This window comes from Globicephala melas, chromosome 14 (assembly GCF_963455315.2).
Source record: "Globicephala melas chromosome 14, mGloMel1.2, whole genome shotgun sequence".
Taxonomy (NCBI): Eukaryota; Metazoa; Chordata; class Mammalia; order Artiodactyla; family Delphinidae; genus Globicephala; species Globicephala melas.
The window spans coordinates 8,783,609-8,805,132 of record NC_083327.1 but is presented as its reverse complement, the minus strand read 5'-3'; the positions used below and the strand labels follow the sequence as shown (position 1 = coordinate 8,805,132).

The 21,524-nt window shown below is 43.6% G+C and overlaps 1 protein-coding gene across 17 annotated transcripts in view; it reads right to left on the bottom strand.

Annotated features, from left to right (window-relative positions):
* Positions 1 to 21,524, bottom strand: part of RIMS1 (regulating synaptic membrane exocytosis 1) — a 474,220-nt gene that overhangs the window by 197,995 nt on the left and 254,701 nt on the right. For all 17 annotated transcript variants that reach the window (XM_060283406.1, XM_060283407.1, XM_060283403.1 and 14 more), the window contains 2 exons: positions 21,130 to 21,470; positions 16,465 to 17,327 (listed from right to left, as the gene is read on the bottom strand). In XM_060283406.1, coding sequence (XP_060139389.1) covers positions 16,465 to 17,327; positions 21,130 to 21,470 — 1,204 coding nt within the window. The remainder of the gene's footprint in view (positions 1 to 16,464; positions 17,328 to 21,129; positions 21,471 to 21,524) is intronic.

Sequence of the window (21,524 nt, the reverse complement as noted above, 5' to 3'; positions counted from 1 at the left end):
TCCACTTTCACTACTATTATTCAACATAGTTTTGGAAGTCCTAGCCACGGCAATCAGGGAAGAAAAAGAAATAAAAGGAATACAAATTGGAAAAGAAGAAGTAAAACTGTCACTGTTTCCAGATGACATGATACTATACATAGAGAATCCTAAAGATGCCACCAGAAAACTACTAGAGCTAATCAATGAATTTGGTAAAGTTGCAGGATACAAAATTAATGCACAGAAATCTCTTGCATTCCTATACATCAATGATGAAAAATCTGAAAGAGAAATTATGGAAACGTTCCCATTTACCACTGCAACAAAAAGAATAATATACCTAGGAATAAACCTACCTAGGTAGACAAAAGACCTGTATGCAGAAAACTATATGACACTGATGAAAGAAATTAAAGATGATACCAACAGATGGAGAGATATACCATGTTCTTGGATTGGAAGAATCAATATTGTGAAAATGACTATACTACCCAAAGCAATCTACAGATTCAATGCAATCCCTATCAAATTACCAATGGCATTTTTTACAGAAGTAGAACAAAAAAAATCTTAAAATTTGTATGGAGACACAAAAGACCCTGAATAGCCAAAGCAATCTTGAGGGAAAAAAACGGAGCTGGAGGAATCAGACTCCCTGATTTCAGACTATACTACAAAGGTACAGTAATCAAGACAATATGGTACTGGCACAAAAACAAAAACATAGATCCATGGAACAAAATAGGAAGCCCAGAGATAAACCCACACACCTATGGTCAACTAATCTAGGACAAAGGAGGCAAGGATATACAATGGAGAAAATACAGTCTCTTCAATAAGCGGTGCTGGGAAAACTGGACAGCTACATGTAAAAGAATGAAATTAGAACACTCCCTAACACCATAAACAAAAATAAACTCAAAATGGATCAGAGACCTAAATGTAAGACCGGATTATAAAACTCGTAGAGGAAAACATAGGAAGAACACTCTTTGACATAAATCACAGCAAGATATTTTTTGATCCACCTCCTAGAGTAATGGAAATAAAAAGAAAAATAAACAAATGGGACCTAATGAAATTTAAAAGCTTTTGCCCAGCAAAGGAAACCATAAACAAGACGAAAAGACAACCCTCAAAATGGGAGAAAATATTTGCAAATGAATCAACGGACAAAGGATTAATCTCCAAAATATATAAACAGTTCATGCAGCTCAATATTAAAGAAACAAACAACCCAATCCGAAAATGGGCAGAAGACCTAAATAGACATTTCTCCAAAGAAGACATACAGATGGCCAAGAAGCACATGAAAAGCTGCTCAACATCACTAATCATTAGAGAAATGCAAATCAAAACTACAATGAGGTATCACCTCACACCAGTTAGAATGGGCATCATCAGAAAATCTACAAGCCACAAATGCTGGAGAGGGTGTGGAGAAAAGGGAACCCTGTTGCTTTGGCAGGTGGGAATGTAAATTGATACAGCCACTATGGAGAACAGTATGGAGGTTCCTTAAAAAACTAAAAATAGAATTACCATATGACCCAGCAATCCCACTACTGGGCATATACCCAGAGAAAACTGTAATTCAAAAAGACACTTGCACCCCAATGTTCATTGCAGCACTCTTTACAATAGCCAGGTCATGGAAGCAACCTAAATGCCCATCGACAACTAAATGGATAAAGAAGATGTGGTACATATACAATGGAATATTACTCAGCCATAAAAAATAATGAAATTGGGTCATTTGTAGAGATGTGGATGGATCTAGAGACTGTCATACAGAGTGAAGTAAGTCAGAAAGAGAAAAACAAATGTCGTATGTTAACGCATATACCTAGAAAAATGGTACAGATGAACCGGTTTGCAGGATGAGACACAGATGTAGAGAACAAACGTATGGACACCAAGGAGGGAAAGCGGCAGGGGGTGGTGGTGGTGGTGTGATGAATTGGGAGATTGGGATTGACCTGTATATACTGATGTGTATAAAATGGATGGCTAAAAAGAACCTGCTGTATAAAAAAGTAAATAAAATTAAATTTTAAAAAAATCCCAAAAAACATCACTCTATCAGGCAAGTTTTACCCAAATTCTCAAACTGATAGGTAAAAAAAAAAACAAAAAAGAAAACAACTAATTCAAAGGGCTGAGTAGAAATGTTAGAAATGGCAAAACTTCAAACAGCAAGTTATTAAAGAAAGCACATCGTCAAGGAGAGGTGGAAGATTATTTACATGATGCACAAGCTAATTAATTAAATGCTATATAATAACTTACAGTTTTACCTCATTAATACAAGACCTAATTTCCCTATTTATTTTTATCCCATTTGTTTCCCTTTTTTCTGTTTTTTTAGAAGAACTTTTCAAACCTATTTATGAACTAAACAAAACAAAACATATCAGAACCAGTGATTTCCAAGAATATGAGGTTCCCTCAGTTCTACCTCAATTGAATTTCCAACCAAATCACAAAAGGCAAGCATTTTCTTTGTTTTATACTATGATTAAGGGTCACCGCATTTTTGGTTTGCTTAGTCCTCCCTCAATTAATTAAAAAATTGTCTTCTTAAAAAATGATATATGTGCTTCAGGTCAAGATGAAACACACCTTCTCTTCTGTAAAATAATAAAATATTGATTCCAAAAAATAAATAGTAGTTTTACTATCTCTTATCTCTATGGAAGAGAAAAAGCCTATGCTGAACACACTACTAGGATGTCCTGAAAGGAATGATAACAAACTAATGGTATTTAACCACCCCCAGACTCTCACTGGAAGAATCAATTAAAGATATGCTCTGACAAGAAGAAAAATGAAGGTGGAAAGAAAAGTGAGATATAAAATGTAATGATGAACGTGAAATCAGTTAAACATGTTAAACACATTGGTAAATTTACGTAAGTATTATCTACTTATACGAATGTGTAAAGACAACCTGAACCTATTCTAGATAACAATAACATAGACAGTGGAAAAAACAGTAAATTTAGAGGAATGTTAAAGCTTGCTAAAGTCTTCTTTCACAGGGATAACGATTTAATTTTAGAGTTTTGCTAACAAATTATAAAACTAAGTATTGCACTGAAGAGCTCAGCTTTACATTAAAGAATACCAAAGAAAGGGCTTCCCTGGTGGCGCAGTGGTTGAGAATCTGCCTGCTAATGCAGGGAACACGGGTTCGAGCCCTGGTCTGGGAGGATCCCACATGCCGCGGAGCAACTAGGCCCGTGAGCCACAACTACTGAGCCTGCGCGTCTGGAGCCTGTGCTCCGCTACAAGAGAGGGCGCGATAGTGAGAGGCCCGCGCACCGCGATGAAGAGTGGCCCCCGCTTGCCACAACTAGAGAAAGCCCTTGCACAGAAACGAAGACCCAACACAGCAAAAATAAATAAATTAATTAATAAACTCCTACCCCCAACATCTTAAAAAAAAAGAATACCAAAGGAATGTATAATGCGCTACGCTCTAAAATAAGTGAAAAAGCACATAAAACCACCTGATCAATCTAATAGAAGGCATGAAGAGAAAAAGCAAAGCAAAGGAATGAATGGTAACCAGAAAACTCAAATTAAGCTAAAACAAAGGAATATGTTTACAGTAGGAGTTTAAAAATACAAAGAAGACAAAAGGAAACATAAAGAACGTGTGCTGTTTTATAGTCCAGATATAAGTATACTCAACACTTTGATGTACATCCTTCCAGTTTCCTTTACACATATTATGCAAACATTTTTTTCAAAAACATACCATATAGTATACATACAACTAGCAATGCCTCTCTCTTAACCATCACAAACATTTTATGTCATAAATACAAGAATATAGAACATAATTTTTACACAGCATTCCTCTAACCAGTGCCTCTTTTCCTGGAAATTGATCTGGCTTGCAATTTGTGTGCAATACACACTATTATAATAAGAAATATTTACCCATATCGAGCATAAAGTGTTTATCCTGCCAAGACATTCTTTGAGATGCAGTTATATTTTATAAACTAAACATCCCGGATTCCCCGGGTCGTGTAGTACTGCAGTGTGCATTTAGTGAAAGAAATCCACATACAAGTGGACCTACAATTCAAACCCATGTTGTTCCAGGGTCAGCTCTACCTGGGTGGGAAACGGCCAACTCTTTATTCCATCCCCTAAACATACGTTGAGTCATTCTGGATGCTTTTTCCAGTCAAACGTGTCCCTGTATAAATAAGCAATTTTTTTTTCATGGGATGCTCATGTGATACAAAATAACAACTTTCATGGAAGAACCGGCACTTCATAATGTATGAAGGGTCAGGTCTGAGACTTGGTAAGGTCCTTGAAGACGATGAGGCCCTGTCGTCATAACCTTGACCTCACGTTGGAATCACCAAACAGATGCTAAAAACAACAATGATGACGTCTGGGCCTCAGCCCAGAACCATCAGATCAGGAGCTCTGGGCTTGGGGCCTGAACATTAGCATCTTGTTTACGAAGCTCAAGTGATTATAATCCTACAGTTCTCGACTCAGCCACAGGCACTAAAATAAATCAGGGCCTGACTGCTCACTGACCAAGTCAGACTCCCTTTTGGGGCTGCCTCAACACTTTTTTTTAAATTGAAGTATAGATGATTTTCAATGTTGTGTTAATTTCTGCTGTACAGCCAAGAAACTCAGTTATACATGTATATATATATCCTTTTTTCTATTATTTTCCATTATGGTTTATCCCAGGAGACTGGATATAGTTCCCTGTGCTCTATAGTCGGACCTTGTTGTTTATCCATCCCATATATAATAGTTTGCGTCTGCTAATCCCAACGTCCCAATCCTTCCCTCCCCCAGCTCCCCTCCCCTTTGGCAACCACAAGTCTGTTCTCTATGTCTGTGAGTCTGTTTCAGTTTTGTAAGTTCATTTGCGTCATATTTTAGATTCCTCATGTAAGTGATGTTAGATGGTATTTGTCTTTCTCTGTCTGACTTACGTCACTTACTATGATCACCTCTAAGCCCTCCAGGAGATTCTAAAGTGCATCCAAGGTTGAGGATCACTGATATGCTCTATCCCTCTCATTCTGTGGCCCAAGGTAATCCGGTCCTTAAAACTGGGATCAAAGCTGTTCTCTTGATCGGTGGCCTCTGGGCTCTTTCCTTCCACAGGTCTGGAAGCTTCCTGCTGCCAGAAGTGGGTGTCTCCCCATCTCTCATTGCTCAGGCCTATCTCTCTGACTCAAATGCCACATCTATTCTTCCTGCCAAATTCTTCCCCAGCTCCAACGCGAAGCCTCAGCATCCCAGCTTTCCCCCTAGTTCCTGTAACATGTGTTATCTATATATCCTATTTGGTGTCACAGAAATAGAAACACTTATTGAGCACTTGCTGTGTATCAGGGACACAGAGCCGTACCCATCACCTCATTTAATCTTTACGAGGACCCCACAGAATGTGTACAGTTATTCACTCCAAGTTCCTAAAAGGATGAACTTGAGGCTTACCAAGGTTAAGAAACATGCCCAAGGGGTCTAGTCCCTGGCAGTGCCTCAAACTATCTGTGTCTTCCTGATCTCGGACAGCAATCCTCTTCGTAACGTAACTACCCAGTAAGATTCTTGATGATCTTATACTTTCCACAGATGAAAACCAATGGAGACAAACCCCAAACAGGAGTATTTACCATGTTCATTAGTATGAACACAGACAGGCGGAGGCCTGGGTCTCTTCCCTCCTGCAAATACTATTAATATGAACGGAATTGTGTTCTACCAGAATTCATATGTTGAAGTCCTCACCCCCAGTACCTCAGAGTGCAACCACACTTGGAGATAGGATCTTTAAAGAGATAATCAGTTTAAAAGGATTTCATTAGGATGGCCCCTAATCCAACAGGCCTGCTGTCCTCGTAAGGAGAGGAAACGTGGAAACACACAGAGAAAAGACAACGTGAAGACTCAGGAAGAAGACAGCCAGGCACAAGCCAAGGAGAGAGGCCTAGACAGGTCCTTCCATGGCCCTCAGAAGGAATCAACCCTGCCGACACTTAGATGCTGCAGTCCCAGCCTCCAGAACTGGGAGAAAGCAAATTTCTGTTGTTTAGACCACCCAGTCTGTGGCACCTTGTGACAGCAGCCCTAGGAAACTGATACAATCTTACTGTGTACGCATCCGCCGCAGAAGAGTTTATCGGAATTAAAATTAGATCTGTCTCTTGGTATGGAACAGGTGCTTTTAAAAAGATCCAAATGCAGAAGTTCAGCTTAGGAGGTAGAACGAGACACTCAAAGAAGAGGGCCATAGGCAGTAACTATTCAACGCAGAACAGCAGTAATTACTGAGTCAGATGCCCCGTAACACAGGAAGAAGAATGATACACAAGGCAACATCTGGATTTCCCATCCGGCAGTCAGGATCAGGGAGTCAGCATCCAGGGACCCAGCTCCTAATTCCTGGACGGGATCGGTGAGGGCCAAGTGTTAGTTCCAGAGGGACTCGGGCAACAGAATTGGACTCAGCCACAAGCCTCCAGGGACGTGGATCTAGGAACCAAAACTAGGCACAAACCAGGGGCCTGGTCTCTGGAATACACTAGAAACCAGATTGCTAGGGCTGGGCCTCAACTGAGGACAGGACAGCAGCAGGACTGACGAAGTGTCCGTTCTCAGAGGTCTGGTGGGATGGTGTGGGGCCAGGATGCATTCCAAGCTCTCCCAGCTACAAATGGAAAATGGCGGCAGGGGCAGGGAATCCAGTGACTTAACACCCCCCATGTTCCCTTCTCTGTTCAGCAGTGTGTGAAAGGGGAGATTCTTTGTCTCCGAAGTCTCTCTCAGGCCTAACATTCGGTGATGCTGTGAAATTGAACCCAAAGTAAGGACAACATTTTCATTCACTGGAAAAAATGGGTCACAAACACGGAAGTATGATTCTGCATTTTAAAAGGATGTTGAAGCACAAACTTATGAGAGAAAATAGGTGGCCCTGAAATCTTCAATATCAAATCTTTTTCTAAACGCACTTTGAAGCGCAAATGTTTCCCCTCAAAATGTCCTTCACTTGTACATCCATTCAAACACTCCACTTTTAAAATTATAAGCATACATGTCAAATTTGTAAGATTAGTTTTGAAAATGAAATGTAACCCAGATTTAACTGAGTGTCTCCTGATTCCAGAATAGAAATCTCTCTCAGATGTAACTAAAAGACTAATGTTTCTAGCCATGAATTAATTTGGGAGAAATATTATTGGATATAATCAGGTGAGATTTACAGACTTAATTTCTTTTCTTTTTATAGAACTTCTTTTTAGTCAGAGCTCCTGTTTTAGAGTCAAGGAGACTTTCCAGTCGTTTATATATTAGGCAGAAATTGTAACTGAAAAACCCAGCTCTTCACCATGATGTTTCCCCAAATTTTCTTATCTCATATTCTTAGAACATTAGGAATTAGCATGCTAGCTCAGAGCCCCCAACACAGTTATTTGTGTCCCCTCAGTATCTTTCTAAGATGTAAATTACACAGATGATTAAAACAGCTAACTTCCATTTCGTACCCACTGTAAGAAGAAATTAGTTCTCAGACTCCCTGGAAGGCATCTAAAACGAAGCACCTAACACTCTAAATCCTGGCTCTTTCGGTAGTTGAAAGGGAGAATTAAATTTCTCTCTTCCACAGCAACAGTAGGAATCAGTGAAAGATTAATGTATAAAATTGGTCAAAGAGAAGGCAAGACTGTCAGAGTTCCACATAGATCCACCGCTGTTCTGAGGTTCTGGTGGGTAAAATTACGTGAGGTCCCAGAAGACACCAAAACTAGTTACTCACAACTTAATAAAGGGGATGTTAGACAGCAATGTTCTGTTTTCCTGTGTTAATGGATATCAACTTCACACACGCACCTGATGAAAATTAGAACAAATAAGGGCTTGCGATGTAGCTACAATAACTCATTTCCCCTCATGGTCTTTCTGCCCACACTGTCAATTCCACTTCCCAAGCTTATTTGCAAGCGTTTACTTTCTTATTTGTTCTAATGAAAAGCACTCTCATTTTTAAATAATTTTCCTCTATCCATTGACCACTTTATTTGGGATGTTATCCATTGATTTCCAATTTTATGATATTATCTAAGTAAAAACCAATGAAAGAAGAGACTTTAGCTCACTGTTATGTTGACATCGTTTTGCTTGCAAAAGCCAATAGTTTTATTTCTCCTTATGCATTTCTATTTTTAAGTGGCCTTAATCCTCTATTTCTTGGCCTAAAATTTGAATAGGATCTTGAACATTTTAGATGAGAATATTCATACACTTATCTCTAACTCTCTGTTCTCCAGATTCTCATATCTGTCAGTTTTACCTTTATTTTAACATGGACAAAATATTTATCTTCAATTGTGTAAAAACAAACAAAATATATATATATATAAACTATATATACACACACACACATATATTCAATGTGGAAGGGGGTTGATTCTAAAAACTGAAAACCAGTAAGTGGCATTTATAATATTATTACATGTAAATGCTCTAGGACCAAGTAAAAACCAGTAATTGACATTTCTACAGATGAACTGTCAGGCTTCCTGTTCACTCAGAGGAAACATTACCTAGGTTAATAGTCAAATGGGCTGCATCAACTAATAAAATGATGTCATATTCTTGTTAGCTTCATGTTTGGACCATGATTTTTCTTAACAGTTTTTCTCCCTCAGCTTTTGACTGTTCCTCTTTATTGCTGAAAAAGAAACAGCCTCTCTTTACCGGGTCGATAACATCATGTAAGTCATTAGTCATAGGATATTTCTTGGAATCCGGGATATTCTCCTCAATATTCTCTTTGGAGCTTCCTGGAAATGATCTCCAGTTTTAATTTCGACAGATTGCTTTCTGCACACGGTGTCATTCGGGGATTTCTTTGCACTGGATTCCTGGGTCAGCTCCACTCTTTCTTCTTTCTCATTTGTCCCACTTTCATGATTATTCTTCTCAGTTTTCTTGAGTGCATACTTTTTTTTTTTTTTTTTTTTGCGGTACGCGGGCCTCTCACTGTTGTGACCTCTCCCGTTGCGGAGCACAGGCTCCAGATGCGCAGGCTCAGTGGCCATGGCTCACGGGCCTAGCTGCTACACAGCATGTGGGATTTTCCCAGACTGGGGCACGAACCCGTGTCCCCTGCATCGACAGGCGGACTCTCAACAACTGCGCCACCAGGGAAGCCCGAGTGCATACATTTTTAAATCATTTTCTCATAAGCAGATTGCAAAGTAGGTTTTCCGAGAACCGAGAGTTGACTGATGATTTAGATGTGAATAAAACAGCAGTCTCAGAATGGTTTCCCTCCAAACTTTGAAGGCATTGGTCAGTTGTAGTCTAGAATCCATTACTGATAAGAAGTGTAAAGACAGGCTAACAGTTATTGCTTTCTACACAACCTCGTTTATTTTTTAACATCCAAAAGTTTATAGATTTTTCCCTGTTTCCTTGGCATGTTTACTGTTGTTGAATTTCCTCTTATGTTTATAGCTGATGTCTGGATTCATCCTTTGGGCATCCCCAGGGTTGTATGGGCTTCCCTATGGGTTATATTCATGGTTGCCTCTTTCTGGACCCAAAGGAGTTTACAGGTTTTATATCAGCTTTTATTTGAAGGTCTCAGATCACGATACTTTACTTCCAGCTTAAGATTAATCCATACCTACAGGCAAGTGTGTTATCTTTAGTCCAGATGCACGGTCTTGCATTTTGTCCAAATATCTCTGCCCAGTGTGATGGGTCTGGGTACCCAGAGCTTTCTCTTTGAGTTTTGGTCATAACATTATTATTTAAGTTAGTTATTTATTATTTTATTTTAAATGTCAAAAATATCTTGCACAGAACATATCTGTGCTTGGGTGGGGACGTTGCTCTCCACCCCAGCTCTCTCGCCTCCTTGGCAAGCTCCTCTGTCCCAAAGCAGCCTACTTTCTCTTTCCATCAACTATTCATATTTCACTTCCTTCCCTCTACACTGGGGTCTCATGGGGTAAGAAAAATAAATGCTTACGTTTCAGCAGCCATTTAAAGAGGAAGCCCTTTTAGGTTGTAATTGTTTAAAGGTTACAATTGTTTTAGTGCCTGTAGCCAAATTCTTACCACAGAACCTGATTTTATCTTGGGGTCTCCTGTCTGTAAAGTCCCCGAAAAGAGTCCTCTGGATAGCCCATAAAAATGTCACGGGGGCAGGAACCATGGCTGTCTCTATATGTATCTATGTTTATGTCTGTATTTATTTATTTAATCACTATACCTCTAGCACCCTGTGCCTGGAACGTCACAAATCTTTATACAAAACTTGTTTAACATCATATAAATCATGTAATATTTATGGAATGTCACACAGAAATTAAAACATGACTACATGAATGATGGCCACCTTCTTTAATTGCAACCCCCCTTGAAGTTACAAGAAAAAGCACTAGGAGCATTAAAAGAATATAAAATGCATTTTCTGCTCTCAAGAAACAGAAGTAAATCAACAACTCCTGGGTAGAATTAAAAGTACTATGTGAGGGCTTCCCTGGTGGCGCAGTGGTTAAGAATCTGCCTGCCAATGCAGGGGACACGGTTCGAGCCCTGGTCCAGGAAGATCCCACATGCTGCGGAGCCACTGAGTCCATGTGCCACAGCTACTGAGCCTGCACTCCAGAGCCCACGAGCCACAACTACTGAGCCTGCGTGCCACAACTACTGAAGCCCATGCGCCTAGAGCCCGTGTTCTGCAACAAGAGAAGCCACCTCAATGAGAAGCCCGCACACTGAAAGGAACAGTAGCCCCTGCTCGCCACAACTAGAGAAAGCCCACGTGCAGCAACGAAGACCCAACGCAGCCCAAAATAAATAAATAAAATAAATAAATTTATAAGAAAAAGAAAGTACTATGTGAGCCGTAGGCATTATACTGCTGGAGCCCAAAGAGGAAACTCCCAGTAGTTTTAGTTTAATGACTAAAGAATAATATAAAGTGTTGCATGAACTAGTTACATTTAAATAATTTAGTACCTGATTGTTGCGAGGGTTCTCAGCTTTTGTTCCTGATTCCACAATGTTTAACTTGTCAGGTACCCAAACTTAACAGTGAATAGTTCACACTGCCCACAACCTACACCCTGGTCCCCTGAAACTGTCTTTGTCTTTGGAGGAAAATTCAACCCTGTAATTAAGGGTTGTCAGTCTCACTTTTCAAGCACTCATTGTTTGCTAGCCTTGCAGGTATCATTTCTTACCAGTCATCCAGGTACCAAATGCTCCGACAAGGACTGCTAAATGATGCTTAGCAGTAACAGTTACAAACAAACCATTTAGCCCTTGTTATAAAGGTTGACCTCAGGAGCCATTCACAGAGTGCTCTAAAAGTTCAAAGGCAACATTAATTTGGGTTGTATTTTCCCCATACACTCCAAGTCAGCAAGAAGGAGAGGATTAAAAGGAAAGGAAATCCTGTTATCTAATGCCAGGCTCTTCTTCCAAGGACTTATACTTCAAGTTCCTTGTAAGTATAAGTGGATTAATCCCCTGATCCAGGCAGCAATGCTCTGCTTTTCAGCACTGGTGCTGCTTCCTTCTCTCATCCACATCGGCACTGCCTGCATCTCTTTCTTTCTCCTTAAGCCTCTTGACTCATTTCCTTAGGGGCACAGATCTTCACTAGACTTTGTCCCAATGGATCTTATTACACATTTCATGTAAATCCAATTGCTATCTTATTACAAGTAAGATTTAGTTCACTGTTATTCTTCTGCATACAGAGATTTATATTAGGTAATTCTTATAATCTAAGAAATGAGAAATGCCCAATTTTTCCCAGTTGGCAAAGAAAGAGCAGTATGAACATTGAACAAACAGCATTCACTTTGAAACATGTGGTAGCTGACCTCAATTTTTAGACAAGCCCACTAGACTGAGCTCACTGTTAATCCGTGTGTGTGTGTGTGTGTGTAATTACACTACACACGAAGCATCATATTGACTAGCAATGCTGTGTTGTCTTTCAGATGCCATTTGCTCAGGGAACCTTTTTTTTTCTTTTTAATTGAATGTCTGGACACAAAGCAAAAGTGTATCAATGTATCTGTAAGGAATGTTCCTTTGAGGCATTTATTAAATTGTACTTCATTGTGTAATTATTCTTTTTTTTAAATTTATTTATTCATTTATTTTTGGCTGTGTTGGGTCTTTGTTGCTGCGCATGGGCTTTCTCTAGTTGCGGCGAGCGGGTGCTACTCTTCCTTGCGGTGCGTGGGCTTCTCATTGCAGTGGCTTCTCTTGTTGCAGAGCACGGGCTCTAGGTGTGTGGGCTTCAGTAGTTGTAGCACACGGGCTCAGTAGTTGTGGCTCACGGGCTCTAGAGCGCAGGTTCAGTAGTTGTGATGCACAGGCTTAGCTGCTCCGCGGCATATGGGATCTTCCCGGACCAGGGCTCGAACCGTGTCCCCTGCATTGGCAGGCGGATTCTTAACCACTGCGCCACCAGGGAAGCCCTGTAATTATTCTTTATTATTTCTCTCAACAGAATGTAAGCTCCATAAGGGCAGGAAGCATATTTCTTTATTTTTAACATCAGTATATCTACTGAAAGTGTTAAATCCACATTTGCTAATAAACATACAAACCAACTCAGCATAAGGATAAGGACAAAAATATAAATGGTGAGAATAGTACACACATGTTAATAAATGCCTTGTGCCAGTGCTATGGTCTAAATGTTTGCGTCCCCTCAAAATTACTGTGTTTAAATCTTAAGCCCCCCTAAAATGATCGCATTAAGAGGTGGGGCCTTTGAGAGGTGCTTAGGTCACAAGGGTGAAGCCCTCATGAATGGGATTAGTGCTCTTATAAAAGAGACCCCCCAGAGCTCCCCAGCCCCTTCCCCCATGTGAGGGCACAGCAAGAAGGTGCTGACTTCACATGAGTCAGGAAGAGGGCCTTCACCACAACAAGACCATGCTAGAGCCTGGACCTTAGACTTCCCAGCCTCTGGGACTGTGAGAAATTAAAGTTCTGTTGTGTATAAGCTACCTAGTCTGTGGGTTTTTGTTATAGCAGCCCAAACAGATTAAGAGAGCCAGGCACACGTTAAATATTTACTTTATACGTGTAACTGATAAAGCGAACAAGCAAATGCACGGAATATAGGTGAAATGCAGCTTTTCTCTCCCACTGCTCTTGATATTTACTCCATGGGGATAACTTTCCCTGACCCTGAAGGTCACAGCACGGCATCCGTTCTCTCCTGGGAAGACATCTCTTCCCTGATCACTCTTCCTATAAGAAGAGTGATCAGGGAAATTCACCGGAGCCTGTAAGATATAAAACGGGTTCTTTAACCTCTTCCTTGTATATTTACATGTGGGTGATGATCTCAGCTTCACTGCAGTATTAGATCTATGGCAGACATGCCACAGGCACTGCAGGACAGGAAGAATGCTAACTTAGCATCCTGTTATAGATGCATGAGCTCATTCAAACCACTCAGTAACCTGACAAAGTAGCAACTCTTATCTCCACTGTGCCAATAAGAAAATGGAAACTTAAGGAGGTTAAAAAACTTGTGCAGGGTCACAGGATGCTGGAGATGATCATGGCTGGTCCCCAAGGGAGCCCTTAGTTGTCAATGGTGGGGCCTGGCAATGAAGTCATTAGTAAATATTATAGATGGTAGAATTTCTAACGAAGGCTGAAATCGGAAAACGTCTATGCTACGTTCATAGACATTCAGAATGAGATCATTTATAAATGAAGAGAAAACAGGGCAGTCTGTATCAGATGATGTTTCCGGAGGGGAAGACTGAACCCCAGCTTCAGAGGTGTATAAACCCCAAGTGGTCACCCAAGTGCCCGGAATGAGAATTCCCAAGAAAGGGACACAGCCGCTAGAGGCAGTATGCTCTTCGCATCACCCCAGCCCCATCTCTCCACTCACCCACACCACCAGTCATGTTTCTTTCATAATCTGTTGTTACCGTGAATAATTTTGAATTTCAATTCTAATTCCATGTGTCTTGTGATTTATTACACATATTCAAGAGGAGTTGGTGTAGACCCTTCCTTTAAGGAGTGGGAAAATACACATATATAACTATACCTATACCATCCCCATCGGGGGTTATCTGCACACCCATTAAGCATATCCACTTACATTTTTACTTCACACTTACCTTACGGCTTAAGGGGAAAAAAATACGTGTTCATAAAACAATACTAAGGCATGAAAGGCAGCAAGAAGCTACTCACCATCTGACTTTTAAAAAACCTATAGACCATATGCAATTTATAAACATCAGTGATGAGAAGGCGAGCTGAAAAAAACCAAACTCATCCCAGACACACATGCATTCAAAAGACAGCTATTTCCACTTGAGTTGCAGTAATAATAGCGACAGAGTGAGCTTTCTTTAAACTTTTTTTTTTTTTTTTTTGCGGTACGCGGGCCTCTCACTGTTGTGGCCTCTCCCGTTGCGGAGCACAGGCTCCAGATGCGCAGGCTCAGCGGCCGTGGCTCACGGGCCCAGCCGCTCCGCGGCATGTGGGATCTTCCCGGACCGGGGCACGAACCCTTGTCCCCTGCATCGGCAGGCGGACTCTCAACCACTGCGCCCCCAGGGAAGCTCACAGAGTGAGCTTTCTTAATTGTTCCCAAATATAGTATAAGATTGTTGGGGGATATATATGTATGTACATATATACACACACACACACATATATATAGAAAGAAAGAGAGAAAAAGAGAACAGAACGGTGGGAGAGAGGGTGGATCCACATGCACGCAGTTTGCAGGCAGAGAAGATGAGGAAGTGATTCTCTTTATAAAACATAATACTAACTGTGTAATTTACCGATTCTAAAGCAAGTCAAAAACTGTAAAAATAGTCAGTCACCTCAATATATGAATTCGTTAAGAAAAACACCAAGAACCCCAGCACTACAACAAAGACGAAAACCACAACCACTGAATTTACTGCTGTGGCCAGTTTAAATCTAAGGGAACAGCAGCAAAATGAGGAGAATCTTCAAAACAAACACGTGATTTTAACATTAAATTGAAGTATTTTCTAGACCAGTGCCACTTAAAGGCATTTTCTGGAATGATCGCTCTTGAGCACTAGTGGGAGTGGGGTATTGAATTTTTAATTTTATTTAATTTTAATTAATTTAAATATCTACATATAGCTATGGTATTGTACAGTGCAGGTTTAGACAGAAAAAAAAAAGTCAGCCCATCACGAAATGTTCCAAAATCTTTTGGACTGTAATAGGTAAAATGAAATCTGTACTGCAAAGTTACTACCAAAACACGATATATAACATCTGCATGATAGAAACTTTGTAACTTGTTTACAAATTGTAAGAAAGATTCATTTGAAACTTGAAAAACGCTACCTCTGTGACTGGAGCATTACGCCACTGAAGTGTAAAAGAAGGTACACGTCCTTTTGTCAGCCAAATAAACCCACCCCCGAATAATAACTTAAAAACACAAGACTGTGTACTGAATTTCCCAGGATGAGAGCAACCAAAATCATGAAGAACTCTTGTAACCCCAATTTGGCACACGTGATTACGTTTTTTAAATCCCACTTCCGGAAATATATATATATATATATATATATATATATATATATATATATATATATATATATATATAGGACAACCTTCCATCCGCTGCGAGGCTGGCCAGAGCATTCCAGGTCCCACTTTTCTCCCCCACTTTTATTGAGACATAATTGACACATAGGTCCGTGGAAGTTTAAGGTGTACCCCTAACGACTTGGCATACATAGAATGCCAAATTGACTACCACAGTAAGTTTAACATCCATGCCCTCATCCACTTACAAAAAAAATTTTTCTTGTGACGAAAACTTTCAGGATTTACTTTCTCAGCACTTTCTAATATACCGTAGAGCAGCGTTAGATACAGTCACAGTCACCTTGTTGGACATTACCAGCCGCGCTTCTAAATCCTGCACGCGCGCACCTGCCAGCCAGGCACACGCGCCCCCGAGCACCCCGCTCGCGCCTCGGATCCCAGCACACGCGCCCCCGAACCCCCGCTCGCGCTTCGGATCCCGGCACACACGCCCCCAGCCCCGCACACGCGCCTCGGATCCCAGCACACGCGCCCCCGAACCCCCGCTCGCGCTTCGGATCCCGGCACACACGCCCCCAGCCCCGCACGCACGCCTCGGATCCCGGCACACGAGCTCTCGAGCCCCCCGCTCGCGCCTAGGATCCTGGCACACACACCCCAGCCCCGCACGCGCGCCTCGGATCCCGGCACACGCGCCCCCGAGCCCCCCGCTCGCGCTTCGGATCCCGGCACACACTCCTCCAGGCCCACACGCGCGCCTGCATCCCGGCACACGCGCCCCCAGCTCCGCGCGCTGACCTCGGATCCCCACACCCGCGCATGCAACCCCGCACGCGCCCGAGCCCGCGCGGCGCCGCTCACCCTTCTCGCTGACGCTCTCGCTCTCTAGCTCCACGTCCTCGCAGCTCGTGTACTCCGGCGTGGACACGCCTTCCTCCTCCGAGCTGCTCACCGACATCTGGCGCCGCTTGCCGCCCCTCTTGGCGCGATGCGGCTTGGGCGGAGACGGCCGCACGGACTCGGACTGGTCGGAGCTGAGCGAGTCGTTGCGCAGCATGGTCTCCACCTTCTCGCGCTTGGCCTTGCGCACGAGGACGGCCGCGCCGGGGTCCAGGCGGCTCTGCTTCCGGAGCGGCTCCGGGGCCCTGGGCTCCGGGGCGTCGGCGGGGCCTGCGCCGGGCCGGGGCGCCGGCGGGCTGGGCTCGGCGAGCGGCTGGGCGCCCGGCGCCCGGGCCTCCGCGGTCCTCTCGGCCGAGTAGGCGCGCGGCGAGGCGGGAGGCGAGACCCGGGCGGCGTTGGGCGCGCGCGGGCCGGGCCTGCCCTCGGGCCCAGCTGCCGCCTCGGTGCGCGGCAGGGCCACGTCGCTGTGGCGCCGCTCGTGCCTGGCGCGGGACATCCGCGCGTGCATGCGCATCTGCTGCTCCTCGGGCGGCGGCTTGACCGGGTACCGCGCCAGGTTCGGGTCGCTGCGGTACCGGGTCTGGTACTCCTCCTCCTTCCTCTGCTTCTCGGCCTCCACCGCCGGGCCGTTCTCGCGTTTCTCTGGCACGTCGGGGTAGTCCTGGAACCGGCCTTTCTCGAGCCTTCGGCTTTCCCGCCTTTCCTTGCGCTCCCGTTCTTCCATGGGCCCCTCCGCGGGCTGCCCAGAGGCCCTGGGCGCGCGTTTCCGCTCGCCCTTCGGGGCGCCTTTGCCATTCTGCTCTGCGAACCCTGGGGTCTTCTTCCTGTGATGCACAAAGGAACGTCCAGAAGGAGAGCAATGTGTAAAGCTCAAGGCGAAGACCAGACTCCAGAAGCATCCTTGGAAATAATTATTTATACTTCGATGTCTAATTAAAAAGCGAGGTGATAAAAGAACTACATCAAACCTGTATATCTGAGTAACTTTCTAAATAAGGCTCCTTTGTCTCACAGCATATTCCGGGCCTTCACAACTGGCTTTCAGACTTTAAATTATCTATAAATTAACTAGATCATTTTAAAAATCAACATTAATTCAGTAAATGAACAAGTTTTATGAACCTCTGCTTGTGAATCAAAGACTTTAAAATGTTCTCGATAAAAATAATATAGGTAATAATCGAGGAGTAAACGGTAATACACACATATCAGTTCAAAACGATATATATATATTTATATATACCTGATATATATTTGGGCAAAATGTATTAACAATCTCTTATTATAACTGAAACTTTTAAAGCAACGTGAATCCAAGTGTGTCCATTTCAGGAATCAACTCCAATAGCACTTCCTCAATAGTAGAACGCAAGTACTTTTTATGAGATTATGTGCACCCCACCACTTTTTAGGGAGACGGTTAGGAAGAATAAATGGCTGAACCTTAGCCTTCATTTTACCTTCCCCAGGCAAATATAATAGAAATCTTGAAATTTTTGAAATAATTTTTACTTTTTCCTCCCTCTCCCCATCCCTGGCCTTCTCCCTCATTTCAGAAAACAGTCCAAAATGTATAGCACAGGGAACTGTATTCAACAACCTGTGATAAACTCTAATGGAAAAGAATATGAAAAAAGAAACCCGTTTTGTGTCCTACTTTTCTCTCCATCCTCTGGGAGGCAGTGGCAAAGATAAAGTAACGGAAGAGGGTTTGGCATTCTGAATATTTAAGCTATACTGTTTAAGATACCCCTTCCAGCCCTTCTGTACACTGGAGTCCATCTGATTCGGGAAAGTCCCAGCATCGACCCCAGAAGTTACAAAAAGGGGATACCTCAGGTAAGCATTCAGGCACTGTATGCTGTACTATGCAACTAAAATGGGGGCAACCAAGGCTCTTTTTGGAATCCCGAGGTCCATAGAGAGGGCTTTCCAGAGAGAACATTGTTTGATTGGAAGTCCAAAAGCAGAATTCATGAACAAAATTTGAGAATAATATACAAGATGGGAAAAAGTAGGGCAGTTTCTGCTGTGGTTTTTCCAAAGTAGTAGTTGCTGAGCTGTGGGGTCAGTTTGAGGAGGGTCTGGTGACGATGGAAAGAAAGGGCAAAGGGTTTCCAGTGGCTCAAAATAGCAAAATAGAAGCATGGCCGATGCTGCTTGAGGCATTTAGATCGCTCGGCCCTTTGAAGTGGAAGGGGTTTTCAGGGAGGGAGGAATTGCAAAGGTAGTATTGCCTTTTTCCAGTGTAAGGGGTCTACTATGAATACAATCCGTCATTATCAAATAGAGTTTTCGTAAGAGTGACGAATGCACTGCAAACTTTTAGTAGCTCATTAAGGCAGAGCTGTGCTTGCTGGAAGTTTCTATTGAGTCAGTTTACTTTTTTTTTTTTTTTTTCTGAAATGCTGATAAATGACACTTACCTTGCAGAGTTTGTGTGAGGATTAAAGGAGACACCATCTGTGAAAATGCTTTATGAAAGGATAGAGTATTATGCAAATGGGACTTCTCCAGTCTCTCTGATTCTTTGCTTCACTGAATAGGCCTTTTCTCACCTCTACCTTAATTGTTCCATTCCCACTAGCTCCTGATGAGTGTACAAAGTAGGACCACGAGTTCTTCAGCAGTTTAAACAGACGGCCATTCCTTCTGTCTTCCTTCTCTCTCTGAAGCAGGCCAACCCTGACTGGTACCCGGCTCTCCTTGCCTTTTCCTCCAGCCCCACGTCCTCATTGTTGTCTTAAGTATTTATATAATCAGAAAGGCTATTTGCCCTTATCAGTCTTTTTCAGCTTTCATCAGAAAGCCTCTTCCTGGCCCTTACTCTTAAATTCTTTGTAGTTTTTCACCCTCTATCTGAAACAGGACTCATATTTTCCCTTTAGAGATTTTACAGCGCCCAATTCTTCCTCTTGTTTAAAAGAGATCATTGTTTCTGAGCCATCCTGAACTGCCCCTTCGATATCTTCATCTCCCCTTAACTCAGCGGTTTCTCACCAGTCCTGCCATCACTGAAGTGGCTCTTGTAGTCTTCCTGTCATGGCCTTTCCTGTTCCGTCTGCCCACCACACGTTCCTGGCTGTCCTATAAACCTGAATTCATAAGACACTCCTCTTTCCTGTGGCTCCCAAAGGACTCGTGTTTGTATTTTCTAGCTCTGATCACATCACCTTTCTGGGCCAGTTCACTGCCCGGGGCTCTGTCTTCTCTCGGAGATGGTGTGGTCTCTTCCCCAGGATCTGTGAGAAAAGGGACCCTGTACAAAGCATCTTTATGCCCTCTGGTTCCTGGCGGTGTTCAGTGATGGTAAACACACGGCGGCTACTGGCTGCATTCACTGGAGGCCACCCAAGGGCCAGCTGCTGAGCACACGTGCTCATGCAACCACTGCAAGGTGCCTGTGACCCCTCGTGGCAGAGCCAGGCCTGGAATCCAGACCTGTTCAGCTCTGAAGTCTTTGATCTTACTGTGTGGGTTTTGTTTGAAAAAGATAGCAGAAGACTTCCGTGGGTCCTACCCTCCCACCCAGTGGAATAAATAAGGGTCACACAGACAAAAAGCAGCCACGCTTAGTGATAACCGTCTGGTCCCCCAAACTCACAGCCTCGGGAAGAAAAGGGCCATGTCCTCCTTGTCAGCACTGTTGCCTAGTGCACGGCATCCTGTCTGGTCACAAATCCACTGTTGTTTTTTTTTTTCTTTTTGCGATACGTGGGCCTCTCACTGTTGTGGCCTCTCCCGTTGCGGAGCACAGGCTCTGGACGCGCAGGCTCAGCGGCCATGGCTCACGGGCCCAGCCGCTCCGCGGCATGTGGGATCTTCCCGGACTGGGGCATGAACCCGTGTCCCCTGCATCAGCAGGCGGACTCTCAACCACTGCGCCACCAGGGAGGCCCAAATGAATGACTCAATCGACAAATTGAAATAATCTGATCATGTTAGCCCAGGCTTACAATCCTCTGAGGCTTTCCATTATTTCTAAGATAAAGTCTATGAAATTTAACCTGGCTAAAAGGCCCAATGTGACCTAGGCACTCAGACCCTACCAGTCACCTCTTCTCCACTCGCTCCCCTTCTCTGCTACTCACCCCCGAGCCCATAGCATCTTTCGGGTTGTCCCACCGGCCTTGTTCCTTCCGGCCAGGTGCCAGCGCCCTTACCTGGAGCACCCATCCCGCCCTTCACCTGGCTCATCCCTAGTCACCTTCAAAGCTCAGCGTAAAAGAAATGTCCTCTAGGAAGGCTTTGCTGACGCACCCACACACCCTCCAGTGGGTCAGTCCCCCATCCTCTTGTCTCAGAGCACACTTTCAACTACAGGACTCACTCAAACAGTAAATAAATGGTCCAAGAGCTGTTCTCAGTTCAGGGTTGGAAGTTAGTAGTGCAGGTGGGTGACTGAGTCAGATGACTTGTTTACATCCGTGCATGAAAGACAAGCTTCTCGGCAAAGGTCTCCTAAGGAAGGATACATTCTAGACAGAGACAGCCCAGGCCCAGTGTCGCCTTCCTCATGGGCCTGAGAAGTACCCCTTCCACATAGCCTAGCAGTTAAATTCTTGAAGACGGCTTTGCTCTCCATCTAAGACTTTGCCTTTTGCTTAAGAGTTGATGACCTCTTACCTGTCTCTGGGAGGCTCACTTCTAGACCTGAAAGAAGCCTGCTTCTGCTCAGGCCTCCCGGCTTGCTGCGAGGGCTCAGCCCCCTTTCTCCTGTCGGGCGGCACGCTGTGGGGAACCTGGTCCTGGGGAGAGGCAGTGGCTGTGCTCAGGGGGGTCTGAGACCTAGATCGCTCCTGCAGCCGGGATTTCTTTTCTCTCGGGGCCTCAGAACCAGCGCCTGTAGCTGTATCGCTGAGGGTTCCATCCTGACTTGCCTGCTGAGGGCCGCTTCCGAAGAACCACGCCCCTGATTTGGTTAAGATTTCTTGTTGCTTTCGACACAAATTGCATACCCACATCACCTATTTGAAGAAGAGAGAACGATATAAATTCTTTGCACTATTTGGAAATTATTT